The sequence below is a fragment of the Schistocerca cancellata genome, chromosome 7 (assembly GCF_023864275.1).
Source record: "Schistocerca cancellata isolate TAMUIC-IGC-003103 chromosome 7, iqSchCanc2.1, whole genome shotgun sequence".
Classification (NCBI taxonomy): Eukaryota; Metazoa; Arthropoda; class Insecta; order Orthoptera; family Acrididae; genus Schistocerca; species Schistocerca cancellata.
In genome coordinates, this window is record NC_064632.1 from 65630655 (window position 1) to 65651049 (window position 20395).

At 39.9% G+C, this 20395-nt stretch overlaps 1 protein-coding gene across 2 annotated transcripts in view; it reads left to right on the forward strand.

Moving 5' to 3' along the window:
• LOC126092383 (centrosomal protein of 120 kDa-like) overlaps positions 1-20395 on the forward strand; it is a 185848-nt gene that overhangs the window by 130545 nt on the left and 34908 nt on the right. For both annotated transcript variants that reach the window (XM_049907947.1, XM_049907946.1), the window contains exons 11-13: positions 9791-9844; positions 9930-10085; positions 10170-10309. In XM_049907947.1, the coding sequence (XP_049763904.1) occupies positions 9791-9844; positions 9930-10085; positions 10170-10309 (350 nt within the window). The remainder of the gene's footprint in view (positions 1-9790; positions 9845-9929; positions 10086-10169; positions 10310-20395) is intronic.

Genomic DNA, 20395 nt, shown 5'->3' on the forward strand with positions numbered 1-20395 from the left:
GACAAGTCTTCCTATTCTCTCTGTTGGTACCATAGGCCATTGTAGTGCACACTTACCAACTTCATCCTCACCCATAATTACTTCACTTTTGAAGGCCACACCTACAAATAAAACAGGGGAATGGCCCAGGGAACCAGGATGGCTCTGTCCTATGCCAACCTCTTCATGGGCCACATGGAGGAGGCTTTCCTGAAGACCCAACAGCTGCTTCCCCTGGCCTGGTATAGGTTTATAGATGACATCTTTGTGGTCTGGACTCATGGAGAAGAAACACTCCTTAATTTCCTCCATAACCTCAACTCCTTTTCGAATCTGAATTTCACCTGGTCCTTCTCCAAAACCCAAGCCACCTTCCTGGATGTTGACCTTCATCTTGTTGAAGCTCACATCCACACCTCTGTCCATATCAAACCCACAAACAAACAACAGTATCTTCACTTTGATAGCTGCCATCCATTCCACATCAAATGCTCCCTTCCCTACAGCCTAGGTATTCATGGCAAACGTATCTGCTCCAGTGACAAATCCCTCAACAATTACACCAATAACCTGACCAGTGCTTTCCTCTCCCGCAACCATCCTGCAGACCTTGTCCACAAATGGATCTCCCGAGAAATACATTCTTCCCAGTCCAACAATAATGTTCCTGCCCCCAGACCACGCAGAAGCATCCCCCTTGTCACCCAATATTATCCAGGCCTCGAATACATCAACAAATTACTCCACCACGGATATGACTTTCTCAAGTCAAGCCCTGAAATGAGATCATCCCTTGACAAAATTCTCCCCACACCACCCAGAGTTGCCTTTCATCGCCCCCCTAACCTCCGTAACATCCTTGCTAAACCCTACAATATTCCCAGACTACCTTCTTTACCCTGCGGTTCCTACCCCTGTAACCAACACCGCTGCAAAACCTGCCCCATGCATACCCCCCACAACCACCTACTCCAGCCCTGCTACTGGTAAAACATACACAATTCAAGGTAGGGCCACGTGTGAAACTACACATGTCATTTATCAACTGACATGCCTGCACTGCACAGCCTTTTACATCGCTATGACAACAACTAAACTGGCTGAGCGCATGAACGGACACAGACGAACTGTCCGCCTAGGAGATGCCCAATACCCAGTAGCGGAGCATGCCCTCCAGCATAATTCTAGGGATCTAGGAACCTGCTACACCGTATGTGCCATTTGGCTTCTCCCACCCAACACCAGTCCCTCTGAACTGCGGAGATGGGAACTTGCACTCCAACACATCCTTTCATCCTGCCATCCCCTTGGACTGAACCTATGTTAACCAACCTCACTCCCATTTACTCTTCAGTCTTCTCCTCTTTCCCTTTCCTCTTTAGCCATTCACGCATCTTTTTATCTTTATACTATATACCTCTTTACTTCTGTATGCATCCTCTTTGGTTTGAAGCTGGCACAGTACTTACAGTAGAATATCTTTGGCTTCCCTCTGACAACCATACCTCCATCCTTGCTACCCTCCCTGTTTTCCTTTCCCTGTTGCTTCATAACCTGGGTTGCGAGTAACTGAATCTACTTTCCCTTCTTCCCTTTCTTTCCCTTCTCTCCTTCCTGATGAAGGAACATTTGTTCCGAAAGCTAGGAACGTAAATTTTCGGTTCTGTTTTTTGTGTATCTATCAGCTGTACTGAGCTGAGGTAAGTACTGGCCAGCCCCTCTATCTCTTTGTTAGTATTTGTTTCACATCTTTATATGAGATTTTCCATTAATCATTCAAAGAAAAACTTTGTAATTTTTAAATTTGTTCTTGTAGGTAAATTACTTTGTCTGAATTATTATTTCTGTCTCATCCCCCAAATGAACTGATAATTCATTGTGTTATTGTGTTACTTACTCTTGCTTTAAACTTATCACATATGATTATTTTTATTAATTTCATCAGTGTGTTATATAGTTATTAATAAAACTTTTCAACTTTTTCTTTATTTCCTTCTTCAGGAGAAAATTTTTTATATGAGCAGGTAACTCTATTTCGAGTCTCAGTGTGACACACTGTTTAAATCTTCCAGAAAGTTTCATATCAGCTCACACTCTGTTAAAGAGTCAATATTTCTTTCTGGCAACTCTACTTAGTCTCGCTGTCCTAGATGTGGCTCCCCTTAAGGAAGTGGTAATTTTGAATCCTCAGTTTCAGCCTAAATGAATGAATGTGGCAATTCCTGCTTTTGGGTGTGCTTTCTGTGTAACACCACTATAAATCATTATGTACTTATAAATTTCATACATTCTTCTTTGTTTTTGTAATGACTGAGTGATATGGCCCCTTCCTTCAGTATTGCTTTTCTTTTTAGTTCCACTTTTTTTGGCTGCAAATCCCCTCAGATTCTAGATGACAGTATGTAATCTTTCTGAAATTTCCATTCTCTTGTACTATCCTTTCTTTTATCTTCATCACAGTTTGTCTTTGGTTGTAACAGGTGGTGAATTCGAGTTATGTAAATAGCTTACCAAATATGAGATCATTTTTTTCGTATTTGGATTATTTGCTATTCACTTGTTAGGATGTTGCGTATGTCAATGTGCCTTGTGGTAATGTGACTCAGTATTTTTCTTAAACAGACCTGTATACTAATTACATTTTTTATAATAATTAATAATCATAAACGTGCTTTGAATTCCATTTTTCATTAGAATTATTGAAAAATATTTTATGCAGCCTCACAATTTGTGGTCACAAACAGTTCTTGCAGTCTTGTAAATCTTAAATCTCACAGTGCAAATCAGATCCTTCTGTATAATTGATACTCTTATTTATGCTGCTGGCTATTAAAATTGCAACATTGTGAAGGTGGCATGGAGCAAATGTTCATCAGCATTTCTGCACAGCTGCACATAGTGGGTAGGAGTGACACCATCTACATTCTGTACTTAAGGAAATATTACATGGTGGGTTTGTCATTCAGAAATGATATTTGGATGTCAGTTGTTTGTGTAAGAAGGAGAAATGCCTACCAGCATGTGTGTTAGAATTCAAATGTCATAGGACCATGGCCCTACACAACTAGCACTAGAGAGGACCAAAGTATTTTTGTCTGCTCAGCTGTGCAAACATGGCACATACCTTGGTCAAGAAATGGGCTTGTTTGCAGCAAGGCAGGTATCAACATGGTCAGTGTGCTGACAGAGTATTATGGATGGTTGTTGTGACTTTGCTCAACAGACCACCAAGATCTGAGGTGCCAAGAGTGGTGCACCAAAAACAACATTGGCACCATTTCATCTTTTCAGATACCTTAGTTCTGCATAGTGCATCACAGTGGATGTATCCGAGGAAAACAAATGTTGTCACATTCCATTTGTCATTGGCATACAGGTCCAGCACTTGGATGTTGGTGATGTGGTGCAACTGGGTACACAAGGTGACCATTCTGGTGCTGACCTTTGGACACCACCTGTTACTTTTCTGATTGTTATGGTCAATGACTGTGCACTGTCTTCCAGGTCTCTGTGACATTATCTTCCAACAAAATAACACAAGACCACATATTTCTCCTAACCTGCCTCAATACAGAGGGTGTTGCACTGTTGTCCTTGTCAGTTTGTTTTCTGTTTCTGTCACCCATTGAAAACTCCTGGTCACGGATTACCAAGAGATTGGCACATGATTACTTGCCAGCCACTGCAGTTGATGAATTCTGGCGTAGAGTTGAAGGAGCATGAAATGACCTACCCGTGTCTGAATCCAAACTCATTTTGGCTTGATGCCCAGCTGGGTTAGAGTCATTGTTGCTGGCAGAGGTGTCAACTTTGTGTACTAAATTCTGCATCTTGTACATCCCCTAATCCCCTACAAATTTAATCATGTATTCTTCTTACTAAACTGTATATACACAGTAAGTAAAAGGCTATGGTTCCGTTGTTCCAGGCCAAGATGATATTGGATGAAGAGGAGGTTGCTCTTTTGCAGCTAGTTCTGGGAGGATTGTGGATGTGTGAGGATACGGTGAAGGAAGTCTGTTTGCTTACTAGATATGGAGGATATTACTTGTCAGTGAAGGCCTTACTGAGACTGTCAACATGCTGGGCAAGGGAATTTTTGTCATTGCAGACACACTGTCCGTGGGTGGAAAAGACTATATGGGAGTGGATTTTTTGTGTGGAAGGGATGACAGTTGTCAAAATTCAGGTACTGTTGATGGGTAGGGTACTTGATATGGACAGAAGTGTGAATGAAGCTGTCAGAGAAGGTAGGTCAATGTCCAGTAAGGTGGCAAACTGGGCTGAGGAGGACCAGATGAAGCAAATGGGAGATAAGACACTGATTGGAGAGGGATGAGGATAGGGTATCTTGGCCCTGGGTTCATATCATGTATATATCATATCATCAGTGAACTAGACAAGAGGTTTTGGGAGGCAAGGAAGGTTTGTTCCAGATATAACATAAACATATTGGTGTAGGAGGGTGCTATGCAGGTGGCCATAGCTCAGTTGTGGATTTGTCTGTTATCTTTCCCTCAAAGGAGAGATAGTTACATATGAGGATGTAATTAGAAGTCTAAGGAATGAGGTGGTGAGTTTTGGAGTTGGAAGGATGTTGGGGGGGGGGGGGGGGGGGGATAGGGGATGTTGGTGTTGAGGGAGGTGATATCAACACTTACAAGTAGGGATCTAGGTGGTAATTGGGTGGGGATAGTTGAGATTCAGTGTAGGATGTGTTTCATAATTTTAATATGAGGGGCTGGGTTATGAACAATTGATTTGAAGTGTTGGTCAACTAGAGAGGAGGTTCTTTCAGCAGGAACACAGTAATGAGCTTTGGTGGGGGGTTCACTGAGGTGACAAGAGTTATGGGGTAGGAATACGCACATATACATGTGGCAGTAGTATCATGTACACAAGGTAAAAAAGGGTAGTGCCTTGGCAGAGCTGTCATTTGTACTTAGGTAATTCATGTGAAAAGATTTCTGATGTTATAATGGCCACACTATGGGAATTAACAGATTTTGAACGCGGAATGATAGTTCGAGCTGGATGCATGGGACATTCCATTTTGGAAAGTGTTAGGCACTTCAGTATTCAGAGATCCACAGAATCAAGAGTGTGCCAAGAACACCAAATTTCAGTCATTACCTATCACCACAGGCAACACAATGGCCGATGGCCTTCACTTAATGGCCAAGAGCAGCTTCATTTGCCTAGAGTTGTTTTTGCTAACGACAAGCAACACTGCATGAGATTACCACAGAAATCGATGTGGGACATACAGTGAACATATCCATTAGGCCAGTGCAGCAAAATTTGGCATTAATGGGCTATAGTAGCAGATGACCGATGCAAGTGTCTTTGCTAACAGCACAACATTGTCTGCAGTGCCTCCCCTGGGCTTGTGACCATATCAGTTGGACCATAGACAATGGGAAAACTGACCTGATCAGATTAATCTTGATTTCAGTTGATAAAAGCTGATGTAGGGTTTGAGTGTGCCACTGACTCCATGACCATGGATCCAAGTTGCCAACAAGGCACTGTCAAGCTGGTGGTGGTTCCATAACAATGGGGGCTGCATTTACATGGAACACACTGGGTCCTCTGGTCCAACAAAACTGATCATTGACTGGAAATGGTTATGTTTGGTTACATGGAGACCGTTTGCAGCTGTTCATGGATTTTATGCTCCCAAATGATGATGAAATTTTTATGGATGACTATGTGCCTTGTCACCAGGCCACAATTGTGAGCAATTGGTTTGAAGAACACTCTGGACAATACAAGCAAATGATTTGGCCACCCAGATCACCTGAAATGACTCCCACTGAACATTTATGGGACATAATTGAGAGGTCAGTTCATGCACAAAATCTTGCACTGGCAATGCTTTTGCAATTATGAATGGCTATAGAGGCAGCATGATACTAAAATGTAGACTTTCATGGCTGGAAATGTCATGTCCATTATAATTATCCGGGCTGTTATGCCGTGGTTGGTTGATGAATTCTGTGTCAATTTCCAACGTTGCATCCCTGTCTGCGGAGGACATCTTCAAGGTGGTCTGTGGCTCAATGGAAGGTTCAACACACCCACTGGCTCGCGACTGACTGCCACTAAATTCTGTGTCCGCGTGCTCTCGCGCTGAGGCGTGACGTCATGTGTTTTGAAAACGTCAGTGCAGTTGGCCGCTGTCCGCTGCTGTCGATCGCCGTTGCCATCACCCAGTAGTGGACGGGTGATACACATCTTCTTCAACACCCTCATCCATATACCATTTAATTTCACGCCCTCCTCCTTTCGATTGAAATTATTAAGGTGTTTGGCGATTTCGATTGGCTCCCCATAGAGCCTTTCGTAATATCCGCTTGTGGCCGCTAGTACTTGTGTCTCCTGGAAACGAATATGGTGGTTACCTGGCTGGAAAGCATGTTCCACAACAGCTGATTGTTCCATTTCTCCTCTTCTACAATTGCCATTGTGCTCTTCCAAACGTTTTGAAACAGTTCTTTTAGTGGTACCCACATAAACATCTCCACAGCGGCCACAAGCGGATATTACGAAAGGCTCTACAGGGAGGCAATCAAAATAGCCAAACACCCTAATAATTTCAATCGAAAGGAGGAGAGCGTGAAATTAAATGGTATATGGATGCCGGTGTTGAAGATGTGTACCACCCATCCACTACTGGGTGATGGCAATGGCGATCGACGGCAGCGGACAGTGGCCAATTGCACTGACATTTTCAAAACATGTGACGTCATGCCTCGGCGTGGGAGCGCACGGACACGGAATTTAGCCGCAGTCAGTAGCGAGCCAGTGGGTGTGTTGGACCTTCCATTGAGCTACAGACCCCCTTGTAGATGTCCTCCGCAGACGGGGACGAAACATTGGGAATTGACACAGAATTCATCAACCGACCATGGCATAACAGCCCGGATAATTATGATGGACAAGAGGCAGCATGTCTCAATATTTCTGCAGGAGATTTTCTGCACCGGCCGCTGTGGCCGAGTGGTTCTAGGAGCTTCAGTCTGGAACTGCACTGCTGCTATGCCCGCTGGTTCGAATCCTGCCTCGGGCATGGATGTGTGTGATGTCCCTACGTTAGTTAGGTTTAATTGGTTCTAAGTCTAGGGGGCTGATGACCTCAGATGTTAAGTCCCAAAGTGCTTAAAGCCATTTGAACCATTTTAGACTTTCTGCTGCACTATGCCTGGCAAAAGTATGTCTGACACAATATTAGGAAGTATCCCATGACTTTTGTCACCTCAGAGCTTGGATTTTCAGAAGTGTCTAGAAGGTGTGTATGTATTACAGTGTATAAATTTTTTTTGTAAATGCCTTTCTGATGGTATCCGTGGCCAAATTGCATTAAAGTGTATTTGGATAATTACATTGACTAAGAATTTGAGTAGGAACTGGAGGTTATGATGGATTTCTGGGGTGGGATCACTGTGACAGGACTTGTAGGTGGAGGAGTCATAGGTGCTGTCAGGTAATTGTTACTGTTGTGATTATATGAAAGAACTTTCTTCCGGCGTAACAGTGGGTTCTTTGGTTTGGGTGGCACATAGGAACTGTAACTCAAGAAATACTAATCTGATTTACTACATTAATGAATAAAAGATTTACCTAACTTTGACACACTTCTTTGTCACAAGAGTACTGGATAATTTACAACCGTTATTGACTCTTAAATCATCACTTGAGAAAATCAGCACTTGATGCACTAATTAACAAACTATTCTCTTGAGGTACAAAGCTTAACTTTAAATAAAGTAAAAGTTCATCAGAAACTGTAACAACTTGTTGGTTATGGTGTTGACTCCTTCATATCAGGTCACAAACTGGGCAGAGTGCTTCCGTGCTTGGCTCTTTATTGTCCTCTGGAGGGAGGATGCTGCTGAGCTGAGAGGGGAGGCATGAGCTTCAGGAGTGCCTCCCATACATCATGGATTGCAGTGAGTCATTGCTAAGGTCTGTGGTATCGATATGTGTTGCTGACTGAAGTATGGCACCATGATCTCTGGATGATACCACAGCTGTGATTCATGATGACAGTGGTGGTGCCTTTGTTGCTGTGAGGATGATTAAATTATCTTTCTTAAGATTGAGGATAGCTGTTCTTTCTTTTATTTAGGGATGTACCATGTGGGAAGGGTGATAGGGAAGGATGGTGAGGGCTAGCTGGAGATAAGGAATTCTTGACAGGAACCAGGGGTGGTTATGTGGAAAAGGGGCAGGGTCACAGTTGGATGGTTCTGTGGACTGGAAAAGGCAAGGTTCAGTGATGGGACTGGCTTTTACAGAAGGGATTGGCATTAAAAAAGTATTTTTGCTGCAGGTATCAGGAAAATAGAGTAGGTCTTTGATGAGTTCAGCGTAATTGTACTTCGGTGTGGGATCGGAGGTCAGGTCTTTGAATAGCACTATTGCTTCTGTAGGACTGAAGTTTTTGGTGGATAGATTGACCACGGTGTTTTGGGTTTGCCTAAGTTCTGGATTTTGTAGAATATTTGGAGGAAGTTTTGGAGGATGTAACGGATGGAAAAGGTCAACAAGACTGGAGCTGGGTGTTAAGAAGTGTTGAAGAATGGGATTTAATGTGAGAGGGGGCAGGATGGGTGAATGTTTTTAATTCTGTCATACTGTGGCAAAGATGAATGTCACTTACTTGTAACAGTCTCTTCACTGTTCAGACCAAAACAGAATCTTATGCATCCCATAGCCAAGGTCAAACCAAAACATGGAAAGTGCATTATGGAATGATGACTGAATGAATTAGCAGAGATTGCCACTCACATACTCTGTGTAGTGATGATGGTGATGATGATATTTGCTTTGTGGGGCCCTCAACTGTTTCGTTATCAGTGCCCTTACAAATTTCCAATCTTTTCACTGTCCAGACATGCCACTTTCCCAAATAATAATAAAAAAATGAGGATAACGCGAACACCCATTCCCCAGGTGAAGAAAATCCCCAACCCAGCTGGGAATTGAATGCGGGACCCCATGACCTATGTAGTGAGTAGCAATCTAGCTTAATTCATAGTGCCCTAGCTAAGGTTGTCAGAGGTTGGTGCTGCCAGTTTGAAGCCACCTGACCTGTTTGTTTTCTGTAAGGGGCTGTTGCTTAGGGAAATAGGACTTGGTCTAGCATTGGACAGATCATTTTGAGACATACTTTGACTGGCTCCTACATTCAGGCCTGTCTGACATGGATGGTATTGTGGATATCTACGCTTCTGCTAGTATGATCTTAAGAATCTTTGACTTCCAAATGGCAGTTCATCTGACCATAGTGCTAAGCCACTGGTTGATATGAGGGACCTGCAAGAGAAATCACTTGCATGGACTGGTCTACAAAGCTATTATATTTTAAACAAATTGAAATGTTGGGTATCTCGTAAAACAACAAATGAAATGCAAGGGCTAGCATCAAGGCTTCCTGGTATGCATTGTTGGGCATAATGTACTATACATTCTGTGTCTTATCCTGTACAGGTTACAGAGAACTGCAGCATTTTAGTATGGTCATTTCATTGGGAACAGAAAAAAAATGTAGCACAGTATCTCCAGGTAGAAGATGTATGTGTATATGTAGAATACTTTTCGTGTGTTATTATTTTACAGCATTCTGTAATCCATCATTCCTTTTATAAGTTATTTTGGTGCCAGACATAATGACCTTTAAAAATAACTGGAATTGTGCCACTCTCTTGTGCAGTGACAAAAACTGCTTTTGTCTTGTTACCAAAAGTGTGTAATCTGTTTTTTTGTAAGTTGGCACTAATGTTACCAACATTGATTTTCTTTTCAGCTGCAAGAATTAAAGGAAATGTACAGAAAAACTCAAGATGAACTGAAAATTGAGGTAAGTATCTTATTTTCAATTCTTTTAAATTAAAAAAGGAATATTTATGAAATTCTTGCAATGCCCTGATTGGTGTGATTTTTAGCGAACCAGTCACGAACTTGCAAGACAGGAATGGGAGAAAGAAAAGGCCACATTAAAACAGAAAAACCAAAGTCTTGAGGAAGAACTAAATAAATTAAAAGATACAATCTTAATATTTAATCCCAGTGGTGAAACCTCGAACATAGTTGCAGAACTTGTAAGTTTGTATTCATATTACATTCAGAATGAGAAATTGGTAAAGATTAAGTTTTTTAAATATCATGTTTTGTTCACATTTCAGAAGGAAATGGAAGCCAAATATCAAGATGCCCTCCGTGCAAAAAAGTTTTTCAAAGAAGAGCTGGCCTTACTGCTCCATGAACACAGGGAAGAAATCCAATCACAGATGAAACACAATAAAGAGGAACTTAAAGCCCTGGGGTAAGAGCCGTCTGATGTGTTGTTTTCGGGTTGAGAATTTGTACTGAAATACATGTTTTTAATGTGAGTATTGTCTCTGTCAGCTCCTGTTCAATGAAATTCATTTCTTACACAAGGAGAAGTTCTTGGTGTTCAAGAACCATTGGTGCTAAATGCCTCCTTAAACACACCATAAATATACAGTTTTGATATTTCATAAAAAAAACTATTTTGACATTTTTGTTTGCTGTCCACTCCAGTTGAATTACTTTTAAGTTTATTTTAATTTTGGGAGAATGCAAATATTTATTAGAAAATGTTAAGTATATTGCATTTTTACAAGATAGTTTCTGTAGTTCATTTTGTGTACTCTGAAAGTTGCCACTTCCAGAATAATGAGCTTGTTGTAATGGTTGTGGATCTCTGTGAACCTAAAGATACTATCATGCAGATTTTTACTGTATCAGGACCTACACCTACATGAGACTGACACGAGCTTGGTCCAATGTAAGTTAAAGAATGAAAAAATTTTGAAAACTGGAGACGAGGTAAATAGCCTTCTAACACTGATAAGGGAATTTTTACTTCTCATCATGGATTAGGTCTGTATTGTTTGATTTACCAAAGACTGGTTTTACTGAAGGGTCCTGCCACCTTGGCTTTTGAAGAGTTGTGTAACTCATTATTAATATGTTAAAGTCAAAACAGGCACCTAGTGTCAGTAGGCTGCAATTTAAACAACACTAGTAGTAGCCATTCCCAGTCCTATGATGAGTGATCTGCTGACAGAAATTGGGGACATATAAATAACAAATGAGTGTCTGCATCCAATTCCTATCTTGTATGACGTATCCTCCCCTTAACTGAAGCATCCCTTGTCTTGTATAAAATCTGGTTCGCTGCAGTAGTTCTTATGTGGTGTTTGACCACTGTGAACTTTGGTATGACTTCCTCATCATGACAGAGTTGTAAGAAAGTCAGTTGTAACTTGTTAAAGCCAATCTTGGCCTCAGAGTACCAGGGATTTATAATGTGTGGGCTATTCAGAAAGTAAGTTTCGGTTTGTTGCAAAATGGAAACCACTGTGAAAATCTGATGAAGCTTTGCACATACTTGTTGGTCAGCGTCCCTAGTACACCCAAAGAATATGTCACGTTGCTCTTTTGAGTTCTGAACACACAATGAGCACATAAAGACGCCTAGAAAATAGTCTCTCTCACCAGGTACGACAGCCAGGTGAGAAATTTTACCTGAAACTATGCAGCGCACATAGCATAACTGTCATGTGTTTCCTTCTCCGAGACAATTCTCAGCTGCATTCTGCAGGGCAGTGAAGATGCTCTGGTTATGAAGAGAACATTTTGGCACAGACAACGAACTGTAGACCAGTATAGAGAAGTAGCAGAAAGCACTGGTGGCTGCCTTCTACGATGAGAGTATTGGAAAGCTGGTGCAATGCTACAAGTAATGTCTAAGTTGGAGTGGTGACTATGTAGATAAGATGCTGGAACTTGTAGCTAACTGTTTAAAATAAAACATTTTTGATTTTCACAGTGGTTTCTATTTTGTGGCTGGTCAGAAATTACTTTCCGAATACCCCTTGTAATCTTTGTGAGTGTGGCAGCAGTTGTGTTGGATAGTGTGTACAGACTATTGTCGATTGCTGTGTTGAACGACAGCTAAAATACAAAAATTCTGATAAATCAGCAATGGCTGAGCTCACTCTAATAAATAAACATGAGATTGTATTTGAACATACAATATTTCTGGTTCATACTCTGAACTACTGGAACTAAACTAAACTCCACCCAAACAGGCCATGAAGGCTTGACAGTACTGACTGGCCGTCATGTCATCCTCAGCTCACAGTCGTCACTGGATGTGGATGTGGATGTGGATATGGAGGGGCATGTGGTCAGCACACCATTCTCCCAGCCGTATGTCAGTTTACGAATTGGGACTTTATGCTTAGGGAAATAGTGGAAATTGAACTATGTGAGAACAACTTCAATAGAGACACTGACCATACGCTTAGCAACACAAGGGACTTGCTAATGAAAGATCACAGAGGAGGGCTGTCTGTTATGACTGGCAGCACTGCAAGTGCCACTGGACAGTTAGCTAAAACATTATCTATGGATGCATAGGGTGCCATGTCTGCATGTGCACTCTCTGTAATGTTGTTATGATCCAATATATCCAATCAGATACTGTCCTCTGGGAATAGAAGTGTGATCTTTGCCAGTTTCACAACAGTCATAGTTAGCCGTTGATGATGGTTACTGAGGCAGTCATCAAAAGCTTGAGATTTTATCTGAATTTAAAGTGGCAAGTTAACTGAGAACTTTTTATCAGTTGTCCTCCCCGTTCAGAATCAAAGAAGGGCTGCCACATAGCACACAAAGCTTTCATAATGTGGTTCTTTTCATCTGTACAGGGAAGATATCTGTGTGAATTTTAAACTATGACTTAGGTTGTCGAGTGTTGAGTAATGTCTCCTGAACCCACACTGGACAATGATAAATAACTTTCTTGATTCAGGGATATGTACTGACTCTACATTAGATTGTGATACATGGGAGGCTTTTATATAATGGCATATTTATTTATGTTAAAAAACTCTATTATACTATCTGGTGGTATAACAACCTACAGCAGATATACAATTGGGGGTTTTGTGTTTATCTTGCTACTATATAGAAAGCTTCCCTGGCTCCATTGTTCTTCAGATTTTGAGTGAATTGTGTATTTTTTAGTCAATATTTGTGAGAGAATGGGATTTCTCAGGGAAATTTGTTTTAGTGCTACACTTTTCCATTGAAGAATTCAAGAACACTTCTGAAGTAAATCATTCATTTAAAGCCAGTGAGTTGATCTATTTCAGTGAAAGTTGTCACAGCCTAAGCATACAGTTCAAGATTAAAATCCAGTTGCACTATTACACAGGACAAATAGTACCTTAGTAATGAAGCAGTATCATTTGCTTTTTATTGCACTTTGTATTTCTCATTCATCACCATCATTATCATGTATGCCATTAATGGTCCTTTAAGGCCTACAGATGAAAAACAAAAGAAATAACCACGCTTCAAAAGGAGAAAGAAAGCAGCACACTATAAAAAAAAATCAAAAAAGAACACATCATAAAAAGCACAACAAAAAAGGAGGTCGGTTAGTTGCAACAGAGGAGTTACCTACTGCAGATGGTAGTCCATCATTGCTGGACTCTGGCTTCATCTTCCACTGCCATTGGATCCACTTGTTAGTACTCAATCCTTCCATCAGGTCCCTGGGTGTCCCCTTGGGCATCTTCCAGCATGTTGAGATTCAAGGACTTGGTATGGGAATGATCTATCAGTTTTATGGATGAAACCACTGTAGCCTCTTGTGCCCTAATATTTGGTCAGTGTGTGGGAATTCAAACTACCGGTATAGGTCTTCATTCATTTTTTGTTCCCATTTACCTTCAATGGTATTGTAGACGGGTTCTTAGATCTTTTGAATTACCTTCCTCTCGAAGGCACAAATTGCATCTTCAGTTCTTGCTGATGTTGTGCAGGTTTCACAACCATATAAATGTACCAGCCATGTTAGTGTCATGTACAGCTGGATATAATTCTTCTGTGATATCAGTTGTGACTGGAAAAAAATTTTTAGTGGACATATTAACTGTGTACCTAAAGGTGATGTATTATTCAGTTGTTGAAAACATCTCTATGAACGGAGCAGAAACATCGGTAATAAATAAGCTCCAGAGAAACAAATTGCTTGCACTATGTATTGACTTTTGTAGGCAAAGTTGTGGCATTTCCAAGCTGGACTATGCGCCAAATACTAACATAAGAGTGGCTAAGAGTATTGATAAATCAGTAATAGACTCTATAGAGGAGAATGTCTAAAATGACTGGACATCTAGAAAGAATGGACAATAGCCAATAGCCAAAGAAAGTGTGGCCTTGGACTCCAGCAGAAAGACGGAAGTATGGGCAACCTAGGAGAGCTAGGGTTGAGATGATTGGGACACGACAGAAGCACGAGGACTACAAGAAGGAGATTGGCCTGATCAGAGGCTGTGGAATGTGGGAAGAGAGAAGTGGCATCAGCTGTAGAATACTCACAGTATGTTGACTTAAAAGAAGCAGTTTTCTATGACTTAACATTTTTCCTGCATTTAAATTGTCACTTTATGTATTAGTCATTTGGACACAACCATAGATCAATTGTATATAACAAAGAAACAATACATATATTGTGGTTTTCATATTACAAGTTGTTACCATATTTAACACGTTTTCAATGACTCTTCAGTGGTATTGTAGGTTTCTGGTATTTCTATGTACAAATAAATCAGTTTTTGTGATTCTGTCTAACTTTCAACTTGAAAAGAGTTTGTAGCAGGGGTGTCAACCTTTGTTGCCTGCCAACCATTTTATAATGTCTGTTAGTAGAAAAATTTTCTAACTGCCCACTGGTTCCACAGTAATGGTGATATACACTGTCCAGTCACATTAATGTGACTATCTGCCAAAAGTCTGAATTCAAACCTTTTATAGTGCAGGAAGAGAGAGAGTGAGGTTCTTTAATGTACAACAGGGATGTGGAACCATGCTGACTCCAGTGTCATGGCCAGCTGCACTACGTTTCTCTGTTGATAACTCAAGGTGCGAAGATCCCAATTGAGGTGGTCCCACAAATTCTCGATTTGGTTTAAATCTGAGGAGTTTGGTGGTCAGAGGTGTATGATAAACTCATCGTGGTGCTCTTCAAACCGCACATACACACTGTGAGCTGTGTGACATATTGTATTGTCCTGCTGGAAGATATAACCTGCTGAGGAAAAAAGAAACTTCATGTAGGGGTGGACATGCTTCCCAAGGGAAGATGCAGACTTGTGTTGATCCATTGTGCCATCCAGAATGACAAGATCACCCATGGAATGCCACAAAAACATACTCCAGACCATAACACTCCCTGCTCTGGCCTGGACCCATCCAGTGATTGTTGCAGGGTGTTTGCTTTCAGATGTTTCATTTCGATGGAACATAAGATGTAATTCATCAGAAAAATTCACCTGTTGCCACTCTGTGGACACCATTCGTGGTATTGGCATGAAAATTCCAGCCTTCATTACCACTGAACAGTGCTCACATTGATTCGTGAAATGGGCACCTGCTGTGGAGGCTCATATGGAACAACATTCTCTGAACGGATATTGAGGGGAGACTGTTGGTAGCCCCTTTGTTCATCTGGGTGATCAGCTGCTCAGCAGCTGCAGTCTGTTCACCCATACGCTCTGCATCTGCCTCCCACAGAACACCCTATATATACCTTCCACTGCTAGTTCTGCCATCTGTTGTCTTTGAATGGTTATTGCACGTTGATGTCAAACATAGGTGGTGGTCACCTTAATGTGACAGGACTGTTTATAAAGTAGGGAAGTAACTTTACACTATAACATTTATAATGAAGAGTTACATCAGGTTACAGCATATAACAGTTACTTACCAAATACTTTATTTCAAAATTTTATGACAAAGTAATGAAAATTTTTTTAAAACCCATAGTACCCAACATGAAAGCTAGGTTGCCCATTAGTGGGTGGTAGGGACTGGGTTGGCTACCACTGCATTTGAGTATCTGTTTTATCATTCAGAGCAAAGTAAGATCACACACTTTATAATCATTATTTTAGCACAGTTCCCCATTCATCTGTTTCATCTCAGAGGATGATAATGGGAAAACATTGTGTGTCACGTGAGTGATGCCACCGCAATGTGGGTATTTTCATCTGTAAGTTGGCCAGTTGTTCAGGCCGTAGCACTGTGAATGTACTTGGTGCACTCATAAATCAATTCTTAGCTGCAACAGGCAGAAGATATGCTTTGTTGAACTGCCCCATTCTTCGGTTTATTGGTAGAATACTGGGGAAGTGCAATCAGTCTACAAAGGGGATTGCTTACAAATCACTTGTGTGACCAGTTCTAGAATTTCACTCAAGTATGTGGGACCCATACCAGATAGGACTAACAGGGGATATTGAACGTATACGGAGTAGGGCAGCACGAATGAGCACAGATTTGTTTAATCTGTGGGAGTGTGTCACAGAGATACTGAAGGAACTGAATGGGAAGGCTCTTGAAGTTAGACATAACTATCCCGAGAAAGTCTATTAAAAAAGTTTCAAGAAATGACTTTAAATGGTTCTTACATTCTTATCTCTTCACAAAATGCAGACACGATTGCGATATTGTCGAGTCGTGATTGGAGGCACTCGACTCGTACAAATATCTACGTGTAACAATTTGTAAGGGCGTTGTCGTTGTGGTCTTCTGTCTGATGACTGGTTTGATACAGTTCTCCGTGCTAGTCTATCCTGTGAAAATGTCTTCATCTCTGCTTAACTTCTGCACTCTGCGTCAATTTGAACTAACTTACTGTATTCGTCCCGTGGTATTTTTGTAGTGCTTGAACTCCACGTGCTTACAGATCTAGTTCTTATATTAATGGAAAATTCAGAATTTAATATAGAATGTGTATGGAGATATATCTCTCTTTGTTAAATAGAGTAGGTTCTGAGCATCAGACATCTGCATTGAAAAGAAAGAAAATCACTTAGCTTTTGGACAAAGTATTTCTTCGACGCTAATAGACGTACACCCAACTCTTACAGTCTCGGACACACTTGTCTCCCAATGCTGTGGTCTAAAGGTGCATCTCATAACACAGGACTCTTTCCTGCAGCTGCAATGGAACTCCCTCTCCGATGCGACAGTAGCTGTCAAACTGCACGTGTGAATTTTGACATTGGGATTCGACACACAGCAGATGTGCAGTCTTGATGCAGCAGCACTAGACCATTATATAATGCTGTGATTGTGCAAATGAAGCTTTGAAAGAAGTGTTTCCATGAGTTGTGTATCACAAGAAATCAGGAGTACAGTGAGTCACTTATAACAACAGTGTCTGTCTGATTTAGGGTGTCAAGAGTACGAGGAATGTAAAATAAGACAAACAAGCATTTTATGAAATGAACTGTCTAAATGAAACAAGTCAGTTACACTATACAACTTGAATAATTATTTGTTGTAATCACAAATATTAATTTTCTGCATTTATTCATTTGATGAGAGAGAAATATGTTGGGCCTAGTGTCGGTAGTGTTAAGAAATAACAAAAATCACTAAAATTAAGAAAGGCTACAGATTTGGATAGCATCTCTGTCAGATTATGTATAGAATTTTCAGCTGAGTTAGCTCCCATTTTAACCATGACACACCATAGATCACTTAAACAAAAAACTGCCCAGTGATTGGAAGAAGCCATAGGGCACAACTTGTCACAAGAATGGTAGCAGAAGTGAGTTAGTTAGTTGGTTGGTTGGTTGGTTGGTTGCGTGTTCCATTGATCAATCACATGGTACGGTAGCTGTTATGATGTGGAATGTGTCAAGTGCACAAGAAATGCACTTATGAAACAAGATTTTTTTAATATATATATTACAATACAGAGTGAAAGATTAATATTTCTGTTATTAACCCCATTTCCTTAAATGGCACAAAATGCATATACTATATTTATAGATTTATTTATTCCTATTCAAGAATTCATCTATGGTATAGAAGGAGTTCTCAAGGAGATATTATTTCAATTTATTTTTGAAGCTATTACTGCTGTCTGCCAGACATTTTATTTCATCTGGTAATTTGTCGAAAATTTTTATAGCAGCATATTTTACCCCTTTCCGTGCCAAAGATAGGTTGAGTAAAGGATAGTGTAAGTCTTTCTTTTTTTTGGTATTATAATCATGAATGTCACTGTTGTTTTTAAACAGATCCATGTTGTTGAGAACAAATTTCATCAGCGAGTAAATGTACTGTGAGGCTGTTGTAAGAATTCCCAATCTTTTAAAAAGATGCCTACAAGATGTGCAACTATGAACCCCACACATTATTCTAACCACTTTCTTCTGAGCAGTGAATTCTTTTTCTCTAAATGTTGAGTTACCTCAAAATATTATTCTGTATGACATCAGAGAGTGAAAGTATGCAAAGTATGTTAACTTACTAATTTCTATATCCTCAAAATTGGCAATTATTCTGATTGCAAAAGTTGCTGAACCTAGTCACTTTAGAAGATCCAAAATATGAATTTTCCAACTAAGATTCTCATCTATGTGTACACCCAAAAACTTAGATTTCTGTTCCCTGTCTACTGACTTCTGTTGATGTGTTATATTTATTGAAGGAACTGTACTTTTTGCAGCAGAAAATTGGATGTACTGTGTTTTTTCAAAGTTTAGAGCAAGCCCATTTGCAGAAAACCAATTAATGACTTTTACAAAGACCTTATTTGGATCATTTTCAATTGGAGTTTCTTTTACTGGATTAATAATTATACTAGTATCATCAGCAAACAGTGTCGGTTCAGCTTCCTGTTTCAGGTAGGAAGGGAGGTCATTCACATATATCAAGAATAAAGGGGGACCAATGATTGAACCCTGTGGAACACCTAATGTCATTTCACCCCAGTTAGATGAAGTGGCAAACTTATTTAAATCACTTGACCCATATAAGGAAACTTTTTGCTTCCTGTTCTGTAGGTATGACTTAAACCAGTCATATGCTATTCCATTGACACCATAGAATTGTAATTTCTGTAACATAAAGTCATGCTTCACACAATCAAATGCTTTGGACAAGTCACAGAATATTCCTACTGGTGACATTTTACTATTTAAAGACTCTGTTATGGGGACAGTAAAATTGTATACTGCTGTCTCAGTGGAACAGCATTTTTGAAATCTGAACTGTGATTTACTAAGTATCCCATTACTGTTGAGATGGCTAACCACTTTTGAGTACACTACTTTCTTGAAGATTTTTGAAAATACTGTAAGCAAGGATACTGGCTGATAATTATTGACATCTGTGGTGTCCCCCTTTTTGTAGAGCGGCCTGACAATGGCACATTTTAACCTTTCTGGGAAAATACCTTGAGTTAGTGATGCAATACATTTGTGACTCAGAACATCAGCTGTAATTGCTCCACATTGTTTTAATATCTTATTAGAGATGTCATCTACTCCAACAAAACATTTATTTTTCAAAGATTTAATAATTTTACTTGTTTCACAAGAGGTTGTTAGGTGAAACTTAATCGGACTAATTTTTTTCAAAACAGACTCTTCCCTGTACTGCCTGTCTTTTTCTTTTGAACTTTTCTCACCAATTTTTTCTCCTACACTTAAGAAATGGTTGTTAAATACATTAGTTACTTGTGTATTGTTGGTCAGGATGGTCTTGTTCTCATTAATAGTAATACTACCTACCCCAGTGGTTACTTTTCCTGTCTCCCTTCTAACAACATTCCATATTGATTTTATTTTATTGCCGGAGCTGTTAATTTCTTCTCTAACATACATATTTCTTGATTTCCTTACAACTTTTCTCAGTATGTTACAATAATTTTTATAGTGTAAAACTACTTCTGGATCTTTACTAGTTCTTGCTGTCTCATACAGTTTTCTTTATCTTTCTGAAGACACTTTAATACCTGTAGTAATCCAAGGTTTCTTCAAAAAGTATGTGGTGTTAAATTTAGTAATTTTCTTTGGGAAACAATTTTCAAAAAGGGATATAATTTTATCAAGAAATATGTTGCATTTATCATTAGCATTTGACTCATTATATACATCTCCCCAATTAACATTTCTTAAGCTTTCTCTGAAGTGCTCTATAGATACCGGGTTGAACGACCTCACACTTTTACTTAATAATTTCCAAACTGTTCACCCTGTGAAACAAACTACCATCCTGTTTCAGTGTCATTCTGTTTTAGAATATCAGAACATATTGTGAGATCAAACATAATGAGATACATCGAACAGAGTGGCCTCCTCCATGCCAACCAAGATTGATTCTGAAAACTTGGATCATGAAAACTCATCTTTTATCAGACAACGTACCGAAGGCCTTAGATTAAAGGAATGGATGAAGTATTTATTGACTTCCAGAAAGCATTTGACCTTTTGCCATACAAATGATAATTATGAGGGATATCAAACAAAATTAGTGACTAGATTGTGGATTTCTTAGTAGTGAGGATGCA